The 13,759-nt window shown below is 35.3% G+C and overlaps 2 protein-coding genes across 2 annotated transcripts; one reads left to right on the top strand and one right to left on the bottom strand.

Moving 5' to 3' along the window:
- Positions 1-293: 293 nt before the first annotated feature.
- LOC135681208 (LITAF domain-containing protein) lies at positions 294-3,304 on the top strand. The gene is made up of 3 exons (XM_065195540.2): positions 294-454; positions 2,260-2,464; positions 3,067-3,304. Exons 1-3 carry the CDS (start codon positions 412-414, stop codon positions 3,173-3,175), a joined length of 357 nt encoding a protein of 118 aa, XP_065051612.2. The 5' UTR covers positions 294-411; the 3' UTR covers positions 3,176-3,304.
- Positions 3,305-5,195: 1,891 nt separating this feature from the next.
- Positions 5,196-13,759, bottom strand: LOC135681210 (alpha-1,6-mannosyl-glycoprotein 4-beta-N-acetylglucosaminyltransferase). The gene is made up of 6 exons (XM_065195542.2): positions 13,213-13,759; positions 12,216-12,299; positions 12,000-12,053; positions 10,333-10,413; positions 9,185-9,265; positions 5,196-8,083 (listed from the first exon to the last, which is right to left on the bottom strand). The coding sequence occupies exons 1-6, from the start codon at positions 13,304-13,306 to the stop codon at positions 6,924-6,926; spliced, it is 1,554 nt and encodes a 517-aa protein (XP_065051614.2). The 5' UTR covers positions 13,307-13,759; the 3' UTR covers positions 5,196-6,923.

Genomic DNA, 13,759 nt, shown 5'->3' with positions numbered 1-13,759 from the left:
TTGAAAGTAGTCTTAAATCATTATCAAGCCTTTTAAAGAGTTCCCCCGACAAATTTTGCTGTAATCAAGCCTAAAAGCCTTTTCCAGAAACATTGTGCCAGTTTTCGTATTGACTGTTGACATAGGTAACCTCATTTTCATGCCGTTTGCAATAAATCTTTCATCAAAAGGTTGGAATGCGAAGACGTCATATTACCACGCATGCATTAGGTTTCCATAGTTTGTATGACGTTATGTACCTGTGTACATCTTGCTATGATCTAGAGCCGACCCATCTTTGAATCTTTGTTGTCCTCCTTCACCGTGACGATCATTTGTGGTCCGCAAAATACAACAGAATCACGTGTCTAAATCAAACAAATAAACAAGCTGACCAAAAGTGAAAGTCAGTAAAAGTTTGGCGAAGCAGGTATGGCTATGACAGAGAAACAAGCGATAGCTCAAGGGTATCAAGGTTAGTTGAAAATGTCAAACTTGGCTAGTTTGTATCCTAGGAAACTTTGGCTAGTGATATGTCTGTCTTATCCTTGATTCTTTTAGATTTACCCAAACAAACATAGGAAGTAAAATGGCTGAGTAACATGAAGATGTTATCAACATTATAGCATTACAGTTTTGCATCGCGCGAGAATACTAACCAATCGTAAGCCGTTATTTTGATGGGTGGCTTGACAAGTTGGGTATACACAGTCCATTATATGGACACATTACCTTTAATGTAATTCTAATTTCAAGTAAACATGTTTGATTTAATGGTCACAGAGTTGCTATGTATTTCCATGCTCCTTGTGGCATCGTCTTGTAGTTTGGCTGGTTTTAAAACTTTATGAGAATATATCTTCTAAAACTTCATGAATCACCTCGATTATTTTACTGTATTTTCAGAAGTTAATTCCTTGTTTATAGATTCTCTACCCTTTCTCTTTATTTGGAAGTTGTTCAATTCACGTGCAACTGTCCACGCACGACGGACTGGGAGATCGCTTCTGAAACCGAAGCTTATGAATGCTGAATGGATTATGAATGCCTGTCTGTGCTTTGTTGTTTTGTTTGTGTTGCTTGTGTTGAAGAATTTGCCTTATGTTTCAAAAGAGCAACTGATTTTCTTTTACACGCCTCTCCAGGGACCTTTGCGGTTCTTGGGGCAGAGGGCAATGATTCCGAGTCTGTTGACCACCCCAGAAATTTCTTTCTTCGTAAATTAAATGAAAACAACGAATTCACTCATCACCAACACCCTTTTATAATCAAGTAACAGAAATGCTTGAGGCAAGGCAAAGCAACTTCCATTATTTTTATTTCGCCGGAAGAATATAAGCGGAAAAGTTTATGCGGCAAAAAGCTATGCGGAATAAATTTACGCGGAAGAAAACTGCCTCAGTTATAAATCTGCTTTGATGATTTGAAACATGTCTGGGTGGATTATGACGTCATGTGTTCTTGAATGATGGTGCCTATATAGAAAAGGCAATATTTCAGGAAAAGTAGGAAACAGGAATCTTACAAATGAAATGCCTCTGTTGAAATATGTTTTCTTTTATTTTGTTTGTACATATAAATGTACGTATTTTGCTATTAAGAGGACATTCAGAGGGATTCGGAGAGAGCTTCGGAGAGATCAGACATGTTCAGCTAAACACTTGTAGAAAGCTCATCATTTTGCCAAAGTGGCTTGCGAAAGCTCTTGCAGCCTAAGTGTACTAGTTTTCGATTTTAGGCACTTTTAGGACAGGCAATTCTTGAGAAGGACTGCACTGTGCTTCGTTATAAGAATGTATTTTGTGATGGAGTTTGCGAAGAACCGTCGTTCTGTATGTTAGCCTTCGAATGCTAGATAATGGAAAAAGGAAGAGTAGCCTAGCAGAAATTGTCTTTCTTCTTAAATTAAATTCTGCGGAGCATCGCACCATTTCAAACGTCCATTTCACAGGTTTACGTTAAAAAACGTATACCAGATAATATAACCAATAATAACCAAATAAGCCTTTGATGACTTTGTGACGAGTGGTTTACATAGGCCTAGCTAGTTGATATTTTTAAATGTGAATCAAGGAAATTAGTTCCCAGTTCCTGCTTTTCCCCCCAGCATAAATAACGAGGGGTGGACTGTTAGATATTAAGGTAAAAATCGGTCACCTTTCACCGTCTAGAATAATGCTTAGCCTCCCAGCCTCCTTAAGCTTCCTAGCACTATACCCTTGAAACTAAATCTCCTTTTTTGCGATTTTCATGCGTTTATTTTTCTCAATTTTGCCATAGACCCACCTCCTCAGTATACAGCATCTCCGGGAACGGCTGCAACAACAACGACTGTAATGGTAACAGCTGTGCAACAACAGCAAGTGAATACCCCATTCCCTGCAAACATTACCTGTACAAACTGCAAAGCCAATGTGATAACAGAAGTGAGCTATAAGAATGGTACTATGACCTACCTCATGGCTGGAGGAATGTGCCTTGCTGGGTAAGTAGTCAGCAAGAGCCAAACGAAAGAACCAGAGTTTAACCTCAGTCTCTTAGGCTCTTATAGGTTGAAGTACACCCAGTAATCAGGGGGAAAGTTCTAAACATGAAGCCTAAAGTTAACACCAGAAAAAAATCTACAAAATCCCCGACAAACATTCAAATATTGAAGCGCTAAAGCATTTTAATTTCTATTATATCGAGAATGTCTAAAAAACGTGAAGGATTTAAAACCTTTAGTATTTAAAACCTAAATCGAGGGGAAATTGTAAAACTTTCTGTAGAGTAACAAACGAGGGTCCCAGAAACGTCGAAAATTTTTGCGACCACGCCCTTCAGATTAGCTTAAAATACATTTCAGAATCCTTTTTACGGTGGCCGCCCTCCCTCTCGCTACGCTACTGTCTTCACCATTTGTTTACCCTTCTGTTGATTTTATCATTTTGAAATGTTTCAATTTAATTTGGTCACATTAAACTCCTTTCTCAGCGTTTCGCGATGAGCAAAAGAAAAAACGTACAGAAATGGTATCTTTAAAAATCCAGAACAAAATTAAAATCATAAATTGAATTTCACAAATACTGACATCTAACTTTTTTCTAGGCTTTGGCTTGGCTGCTGCTTTATTCCTTTCTGCTGCAACCGATTCAAAGACATAATACACACATGTCCAAACTGCAAAGCAATCGTTGGATTTCACAAAAGGATCTAAGACTTTCCTTATAACCATAGCATAAGCCTGCTCAGGCACATTTTGATTTTTCATAGATGGCAGATCGTAATTTTACATTAATTTTGTACCTGCATTTTGAAATGAAATCATTAGTTCTTTGAAACATCATTGATTGTTTGTCTTTCTTTTATTTACTTAGCAGACTCTAGCTACATAATAACAATTGAAGTATCACCAAGCATGCTCCAACATTTGTAATATCAGAATCATCATGATCAAAATTGCAGCACAGCTAAGAAAAACAGACATCTAGATACTTAGTTTATTAGCAGAGAGTCTATGGAATCTATACCGGGCCCCAGGCAACCAATGCGTGCAGGCCTGTTGCTTGACATCGAATATAGATTCCAGAATATGAAAATTGATATGTATTCCATTATTAAAGGCCCCAAAATGGGCCCGGGCACCGGTTACCCCCCCCCCCCCTCTTCTGTCGGCGGTCCTGGCTATTGCCAACTTCCTTGACAATCTCTGTTGATTTTGAACGGCGAAGCACAATGTTGGTTATACTCTCTACTTTTTCCTATGGTTGACAATACTTGACCAAATAAAGATTATTCTCCTTTGATGGCATCTTTTATAAATCTCGTCATCCATAGCATTGTGAGGATTGAAAGATATTGTTTTGCTTGGCATTAATTCCAAAGAAGTGTTGAAAATTTCAAAAATTATTTGTTCATACAAGTACTTGACATGTTAGAGAAAATGGCATTTATTATCAGGAAGGTGTCTTTCCAAGAAGGAAAAACACTAAGCCTTCAGGAAGCAATTTGAATCGAAACTAGGGAGTTATAAAGGAGATACTTTGTGATATCTACGAAACATATTAAGGCATTCTATAATAATTTACTTTTGCACGATGCATTGCCTTTCGAATATAAATTTTTAAGAAACTAAATGCAAAGGTAATTGGGAAATATTCCGGTATGTCTGCGAGTCAGCGGTCTGTAAGTAAGTCAATAGGAAGAGCTTCATCGGAAACCTGTGGAAAAGATTAGTAGTTTGCACAAAAGCAACGCCTATACATCAAAGGAAGGATGAACAAATCAATCAAAAAGGTATAATCAACATAACCTTTGGCGTCAACGTGGAATGTACAATGAGTGGGATTTCTTGTCCAAATAGTTGTTGAGATACAAACAGTAAAAAGGAATAGCCCAAGGAAAGACCCATGTGGTATTTCATAGAAAGAGCCCCGGAAGCACATACGAATCGTGCACTGTAACTAATACTAGTGGAATTCTCAAAGAAGAAAAGACAAGTTCTTTATCTTAACTTTGATTTATTTGTTTTCAATTTTGTCTCATTTATAAGAAATTGGAAAAAATCAGCCTGTCTAGTTTCAATCTGTCCACTTCTTTTTATGCCGGGAAAACTAGCAGAAAGGGCATAACTAGCAGACAAAACGTGAATCTAGCAAAACTAGCAATATCTTGGTTATAAATGAGGAAGAATCATTACTTCTTTATCAAATGTCTCTAGATGCTGTGCAGCAAAGGAGACATTCTCATATTCAGATTACAATTCTAGTACAAGGACTAAGTTTTGCAGCCTTCCAAAAGTAACCTTCACATTTGACCTATACGCCTATTGGCCCTTAAAATCTTTGACATAAACCTCAATCAAGTTTAAATCAATATTTTACATCACGAAAGTCACAACTGAAGTATTATATAACAAACACTCTCGCAATTTTTACGGATAGAACCAAAAAGCATTCTGTTAAATGACCTTGGGATCAAATCATTCCAATATTTGGAATGCATTTTCCAACGTAATCGAAATAAACAAGAACAGCGAGCAGTGTTTGAAAAAACTGTATTAAGCCGGGGGGGGGGGTGGGGATTGGGTGTCTTCCTAAAAATGCACCATATCGTTCTGCACGAATTCTAATCTCTCTCTCTCTCTCTCAAGAATTAGGCATACACGGATAACAAGCAAAATAACATCAAATGGATAAACTAAATGGTAGAGCAGTATGAAGAAAACAAGAGCGTGATCATAATTACTGTGCTTGTATTCGAAGAAAAATCTTTAAAATCCAATTAGTAATCACTCTTTAAGACAGAATTATGATCACTACAAACTACGAGAATTCCGCTTTAAACAATTAAATAACATTGCGTCAAAAACATTACACGTGGGTCTGTCTAAGCTTTCTAAGTTACTGTTACGTCACAAACTTCAATCACCCTTCCGAGGCAATTTCTTGAAAGGGTTTTAGAATCATTGTTGCTGCCAAGTTAAAGATAAAATGGCAGTGATTATAACTGGTCTACGATTTTATATGATTTTTCCATTTTCCATTGAGCATAACAGTATTCTTGCATCAGTCACTTGCCAAAAGACATATAATCTTGCAATAGCATTCAGCAAATTTTCAATTTCATTGACCAGAAAGCTGCTTTCTATAGACTTTGAATGCTCAACACAGCCTCCTTTATACTCAAACCCTATGGCCTCACAATTTTTTCAGTAGGCAATTTTACAGTAATACACTCATCCTTATAAGAATAAAGGTACGCATTGTGTCAGTTTCTTAATGCTCACACCTCATTGTTTCATACGAGCTTCTTAATTTTCATGTCACTAATTTTAACCTGTGGGGTTCTGTATGGAATTTTTCATGCTGGGAAAAAGTTTAATGTCATATTTCAACATTTTATCTCACAACGGAAGATAAAGACATAAGGCGAAATGAAATGAGCTGTAAAGAATTTGTTGAATTTTGGAAAAATATCCGTTATCTGTGTCTTAAATTTCTTTTGTTTCTTAATTTTGCTTTGAGTACTAAAGTTTCTTATTTTCATAGGAATGCACTGTAATCATTTTTATAGCATTTTTCTTATATAAAAAATGGGTCGAAGAATGAGCGATTCATCAACAAAAAAAACTATCAAGAGTGTACTTTGTGAGCAACAAGTTAGCTGCAGACTCGATGCACTTAGTAGAAACTGCCCCACATGTTACTTATAACCCACAAAGGCCACAACAATTATTATTATTAATACTTTTGATGAAAGTTAATACAATACGTGCTTGATAAATAAAATTATTCTTAGTGAAATTTTTATCAAAACATGAAGCATAATTATTGCTACAAATAACAGCAAGAAACGACAATCACTTTTATGGACAGAATGAGAAAAATCTGTGGCATTATTGTCCCTCCGATGTACTCGGGCAACCTAATAGTTTTCAATCAATCTGTGAGGCTTTCTATGCAAAATTATTCTCCTAACCTATTTCTTAGACGGGCATTAGGCACATCTGATAGAAGCGAAAACCAAAAAAGGCATATTGCATTGGAAAAGTAACGTATTTTCACTCAGGTCAAGCTGATAAAAAGGGGCCAAATGTCGCCTGCTAATAGCAGTACACTTAATAGGAAAGTGTAGATAGATTTCCTATTCAGAGTGAGCTTAGGGTGCTGTTACGAAGTCAATTTACTGATAAGATATAAATATAACTTTAAGCCCCAACTGACTACTTGATACAACGACAACTGTTATCTGCGTGCATATTTTATGCAGGACATATCAAGTAACATAGAATATTCAATAAGCAAAGATATAAAAATTCATTTGACACCTCAGTAGCCAATGTCAGCTATTACCAAACAGGGTCCAAATGTTTAAAGATTATCAATGACTATGAGAGTAAATTGGGATATGTTTATAACAACTGGAAATGTATAATTAGAAAATCAGTTCTAAGGAATATATTATTACTTCGACCATACATCTATCTCTCTTATAACTAGCCATCTAGGCCTACCATGATCATCATGTCTAACAGAATCTAAAATTAGTTTTAGGCATTTAATTGGGTGTCCAAGGTCCAAATTGCCAGTGTCCACAACAGATTTGCCTACAAACTTCAAAACTGTCCGATATACATCGCAAACGCCATTGGGTGCGGAAGACACGAAAACTTCGCCACTCTCTAAACAATCTGAAGGGTATGTCGGACTGCCACTCACAATAACAAATCGTTTCAAAGTTATAGGAGACTGGAATGTCAGAGTAACGTAATCGCCAACGGACACTTTCTTTCCCCAGAAGTTGCCTTTAGCGTATGCCTTCTGAATTGGGTAGTTCGGTACAAAATCGGTTATACTTGTCTCCAAATTTGCGGCCGGGTTGTCAGCATCTTTGTAGATCCTAGGGCTTGACACAAGTACAGCACCACCTTTAATGTCTTCAAGTTTTCTGACCTGTCCGTCTAAGGATGAAAACGTTCCAATGTGTTTGAAGAGGGGCGGCTTTCTAATGTTCCCCCTTTCATTTCCATATAGCCATATATCGTTGTAGACACGAAAAAGCCAATCGACCGGCATCAAAAAGAAATTCATGCGAGTGTACTTGGCAAGGGACTTTAAGTTCTTGGCGTCGTACATCATACCAATAAAACCACGTGCTCCAAACTCTAGGGTCGACCAAGGAGCGGTGCGGGAATTTATAAAGCTTTTTATGTGACGCAAGTAGCCATCCTCTGTTAGTACGTCATCTTCTAACTGGAGAAAATAACGGCCTATATCTGCACAATGAAAATACAGAAAAGAATAGTCCAGAGACTGTTTGGATCGCCAGGCGACTCTAGACGCCGAGTCCCCAAAAAGCAGGGGCAAATTATTAAATGACGGGTAATAGGCAGGTGGTGCCACGATGATCTGTATTAGGCCATTTTGTACTTCCTCCGGGAACCTCTGGCTCATTTCTTCCTTGACACGATTTCGAAAAGCTGTATCGAAATCGGCGACGAAAACAACAATAACAACTTCAGACTGCTCATTCTTTGATAAACCGCTAACGAGACCCTGCACTGTGTCTATAACGTAGAACGCCTTTTTTCGATGGACTGTGGGTACCCCAATAACTAGATAAGCTGAAAAAAGAGCATACGATCAACAAACTCATTGATCCTTAAAGCTGCGAACGTACTGCCAATTAAAGCTAAATTATCTTGTATATATATAATAATACTGAGGGTCACTGAAAGTGGCGAATGGCAAGGAGCAACGAAAATTCAGATCACTGATTGCATTCCAAATCAGTAAAAGCATCTGTGCATTTGGATTAGGTTCCCAGAGCATTTTCCGAGTTGATAGACAAATTTCACAGTTACAAAAATTATGTACTCAGTGAAATCTGAATGTGAGCTCATGTTAGAAGATACAGTCCTTCCTCTGAAATGAGAGTTTTTTACTTTTGCACAAAGAAGTAATGAACTAAAAATTCTATTTTGATATATTCAAAGTATAAATAAGGGAAATAAATTTTGTTGCAAGATTTATGGTATTTTATTAGACTACTAAGTTAACCACATATAAGAAAGGACTTTGTTATAATTCTGTTTACTTAGATCCTAGAAACACATGCAAAAAATATTTCCAACAATGATATTTAATATTTTTGTTAGGTGCAGTTTTGAACAGACAGGGTGATAATTCCCAGAAACGAAAACCCTTTGATAAAAAGAGGTTTTACTTTTGCACATTTTTATACAGGTATTTTTAGAAACACTGATTCAAGCTTAACTACACAAGATAAGATAAAAATCAATTATTTTGTGGGTAATCACAGCATGAGATAAAATTCATTTGAAACATTCAATTATTTTAAATTAATACTTTGTGCAAAATGTTTGTGGAACTTTTCAATGAAATAATTTCATGAAGCAGAAAATTTTTCTTTTGTGTAACAGGTTTCTAAAAGGAATATTTTATCACAGCCTAAAAGGAATGTTTGGGACCTTTAATTACCAGAAAGGCTATAAGCTTTGATTTACAATAATTACTGGAGTAAATACCAATATTTACTCCATTACTGCTAATTTAAATCTCCAAAAAAACGTTAGCTTTACAATTAAATGTTTAACTAAATCAAATGGTATATTTGACTGCACTGAAAGAAAGTTTTAATAAGGTCTGTTTAAATTTTTGCTCAAGCAAAATCATTCTGTGTTATCAAAACAGCAATAACTTACATTTTTCAGACCTTAGCCTGCCCATAAGCATCACATCTGATGGTTTCATGAATCTGAACACTGACATAACATCCAGAAAAGCTACAGAAAAAGAAAAATTGGATTTCAAAGAACTGGGTCACTTTATGCTCAAATATATTAAGCAAAAATAATACTTCAATGGACAGCTTTAGCAAAATACCTCGAATACCACATACCATCAAGGCATGCATACCACAGCTTTTGGTGTCTCATGATGCATTTAAATTTATGTCTTATTCATCACAAAAGTTTTATCAAACACACATTTATTGTAATTGCCCTAAACTGAACCAATTCTGGTTTTAAAACTGGTTAAAATCTTTTATCCTTTCTAAATATGTAGTCTCATAAGTAAGTGCAATTCATACTTTTCAATTTGATTATAAGAAAGCTGAAGAAAAAATAACACGGATGGTAAGGCTGACAAAACAATCAAAGTGACAACCACAAGTTCATCTTGAAATTTCAAAATTATAAACTTGAAAATACTAAAAAAACTGATGTGGTAAATATTTTCCCTGTCGCACCACTTTGCTAGATCATAATTTAACAAAAACATTATATTTAAAATATGCAAAACTACAAGACTAAATTTTTTTAATAATTTTGCACAACCAGCACCTATTATGCAAACAACCATTAGAACAGGACTAGTTGGTATGGAGATAAAAACATTTTCTAAAGCTTCACAATGTGATGTGTTTCTTTTCTACTTCTGTTCTAAGAATAAACAAGAAGCAGTATTTGAGAAACATTTCTTTGGCAACTTTGAAGGGTTAACAATTTCAAATAAAACGAGGAAAAGATAGGTTTTTCATTACTGTTATACCCTTGGAAGTTTTGAAGAATCTTGTAGATGAGAATTACAATGAATTTGTAAGAAGAATTTCGTAGATAAGAATTTGTAGATAAGCCCACCGACTGCCATAAATTTGTATGATTAAGGTTAACTATAAACTTGAGTTTATTTAATGAGAAATGCACAATAGTTTCAGCTACACTTCTGCAAGTAAATTTAAACGCTACCAATGTTTCTGCTCTCCCTTAATCACTTATGTATAGAAAGTGTTTTAAATTCTAAAGGAAATGAAGTATGTTGAGCATATATAGTATAATGGTTCACTTACGCAGTTTCTTGACACTGTTCAGTACTTCCTGTGGTCCAGGCTTTCGGTCATTTTGTACTTTGACAGGAGGAGGGAGCTTAACTGTCACAAAAGAAATGATATAACAATCAGATGCAACTATTAAATAAAAAATTCCATAATAAAAATATTTCAATAAGGCTTCATGAACTACAAATAAAAAGCTCTCCTAAACACGCATACAGCCTAGATATCTGCTTTTTTCAAGCAGTAGAAAATATGTCATCATTTTTCTTTAAACATTATTCCTTTCTTACAAAAAAATTGTTGTTGTTTTATCTAATGAATTCTTGAAGTTCTTAGAAACCAGGCAATAAATATTGCTTTGGAGGAGATGAAGAACTCCTCAGAGGAGGGACTAAAATGTTTTCTTGAAAAGATGCAGAATGCAGGGACTAAAATGTTTTCTTAAAATGCAGAAAATGAAACTAATCTCCACTGACATTTTTTTTAACTCATACACAAAGAAACTCAAAAAAGACTGGATATCAACCCCTACCTGGAGACACAGGAGATTACTTATGCCCATTTCCACACTGATGCTAATAGTTAAACATGGGCAGAAACACCCAAGCAAACATCATTATCATTTCTTCAATCATCCAAGCTAATATTCATTCAGATAAGCAAATAAGCATTCAATAATTTTTCTTATTTGTATTTCAAATGGTTTTTAGGACATTTAATTTTAATTGTTGTTGCTAAGTTTGATTGGTTTCCTTTGCTGTTTGCCAAGAAAAATGTAGGATATTCTTTACTCTTCAAAATGGCTCTTTGGGATAGTGACTTGCTTTTCCCTGTCTGCATTTTCCCTGCTTTTGCCTAATCTGAGACAGTGTTTAGTCTGGCATTGATTATGCTGCTGCATTGGCACATAATAGCATCTGTACCTTGAAAAACACATCTTCTAAAGCAGCTTTAATGGCTCCAAATGAAACCTCAGTTTAGGCTGGTCATTCAAAATCTTATATATTGCAGGAAATATCTATACCACTTTCATTGTATAATTAGGGGAGTTAGAAGAATACTTGATCAAATCTCAGAATTATGGAGTTTCAACAGAGTTTCTTCAAAAATATTATATTGTACAGAAACAAGAGTTTATCCCACAAAAGTTAATCATTCTCCTTTACATCTGCTTTCAGGAAACCTGCTGGTGGCAAATTTAAATATTTAGCAATTTGTTCTTTTGAGTGTATTGAGTATTGATGAACCTGAGACAAATCAATTGCTTGTCAAAAATGACAAAACTACTCCAAACAATTACAGAAGCAATTAAGGGGATAAGTTAAAAAGACTTTGAAAAATTTTGGGGTTCAAGAAATACGCCATAAAATGTAAAAAAAGAACTGAGATCTAGCTAAAACTTGTTGTTTTGCACATTTTCTGAAGATTGAGTCTCTTTCAAAGCTTGATAATTTAAGGCTTCATAAATGGTTGATTTACAAAAAAGCCCTTAGAAAGGTTTTTTCACTGCTTGATGATTTAAAAGTTGTCATGTATTTTAGGACTATGCATTGCAAAGATCAGCTACAATCTTAAAAAAAGCAAAAATACTGTTTCAGTATGATTGTCTTAGTTTGTTTTTGTCATATCTGAATTCAATAAACAACAGAAATATGGAATAAGAACATGACAGAAAAACACACCTGGTTGAGATTGAACAGTTTTCTTGTTGCTTTGATTTTGGCTTTTTTCTTCAACTATTTGCACAAAAAAGAAGATGTCAAGTTCATAATTAGCAATTTTATTTGAGGTTTTCATAATGTTTACAGGCATTTAAATAAAAAGTCTAGTTATATTGTGAAACTACCAAAATATTCATTTTCCACAATAAAATAATATGAAATTGTTTTGTTACTTACAAAATTTTCCTTCTCCATCTATCCTGCCATGTCCATTGTTATTGAGATAGTTTAACAGCAACTGGTCGCTACTTCTTGGTTGTCCTTCAATTTCAAATAAAATAACTTCATACAATAAATCAAGAAGGAAAAGAAGGAGGAAAAACTTTACATCTCTTTCTGTTTTATGTTTTATCTTCTCAAGTCATGGAGCCTTTGTGACCTAGTCAATAAGTAGACACGGTAGCACAGACCAGGGACGTGTTTTCAATATTTAGCTGCTATTATTATTTATGGCTGTTAATATTTATGAAAAACTCTCCTAGGCATTGTGAGATAGCACAGGATGTAGAAGTCACTCCGCGACTGCATTATTGTTAGGTACTAGGAAACATTCATGCCAAATTTTAAACTTAAAGGAGGCCAATTCAATAATGTTCTTATCCATCGTGTTAAACTGGATATATCTTTCATACTTATCATGTGGGAATGTTGCTAAAGGCAGTTAATTTTAAATTTAATCAGTCAGGCGTTCAAATATGCTATTATTTGTTTGCCCTAACCTGAAAAGTCTACCAACACGCACTAGGTAAGAACTACTTTTTAAACGTAGAATATGGTTAATTAAGGGGCTAGAGTGTTGCCTACAAGTTTGGCACTCCTTGTGAGTGTTACTGAGGGCTAAAAGACAAGGGGTTCTCTGACTGAAGTTGCAAAACCCCCCATCACCCTGTATGAGCACTGACAACCGAATCTAGTTGACCCGCCTGTTTACATTCTAACGCAGTGGAAAGTGTGCCTTTAGCTAGAATGTTTTTCAAAATTCTTCGGTACATACTCTAGGAAACATGAATGATCTGATAAGAATGATATTCTACGAAATATCTGATGTTACTCTTTGACAACAATCGGTTTTCTATCTAACAAATATTTCTCAATGGCGTTTCGAAATTCAGTGCATTCAAACGCCGCGTGGTTGTAGGCAATGTAACTTGAACTATCTCTAGCAATTTCTTACCTCTCATCAAAACCATTACATTTAGTGAACAAACGGCAAGTGCGCAAATGCCAATAATTCTCCAGAACCATGTTTCAGTACGACCCAAAGCCATATCAAAGTAGTTACTCGCTCATAATATGTTGAATGCAACGGAATGCAAGTTAGGCCACGAATTACAGACAGGCCTACGATCGATTATTTGTGTTTAACCACTAATTGTATCTGAAGTCTCAAAGAATGAGGTCTCTCGTCCATTCAAAACTGGAATTTAATTAATATGATTTATTTTTCAAATCACGCTTGGTTCAAGTAGCAATGTCAGTGACTACCGTACCGCAACGCAACTTCTAGCTTCCTAACATCCAACAGAAACTTCGTTGTAAAAAAGCATACGAGACGCAACAAGAGGCCGTGCATCATCATCATCATCACTTAGTCACATCTGTTTTAGAACAGTTTCCAAGGTGTGGGCGACATCTATAAGAATCTATATAGTAATGTTTTGTTCCATGTATGTTCTCACTGTGATTAAACAACAATAAATTAGAATAAAATTACAATGGCA

The sequence above is a fragment of the Rhopilema esculentum genome, chromosome 12 (genome assembly GCF_057945365.1).
Source record: "Rhopilema esculentum isolate cy_ngs chromosome 12, ASM5794536v1, whole genome shotgun sequence".
In the NCBI taxonomy this organism is placed as follows: domain Eukaryota; kingdom Metazoa; phylum Cnidaria; class Scyphozoa; order Rhizostomeae; family Rhizostomatidae; genus Rhopilema; species Rhopilema esculentum.
The sequence above is the reverse complement of the archived record's forward strand: the minus strand, read 5'-3'. Positions and strand labels throughout refer to the sequence as shown.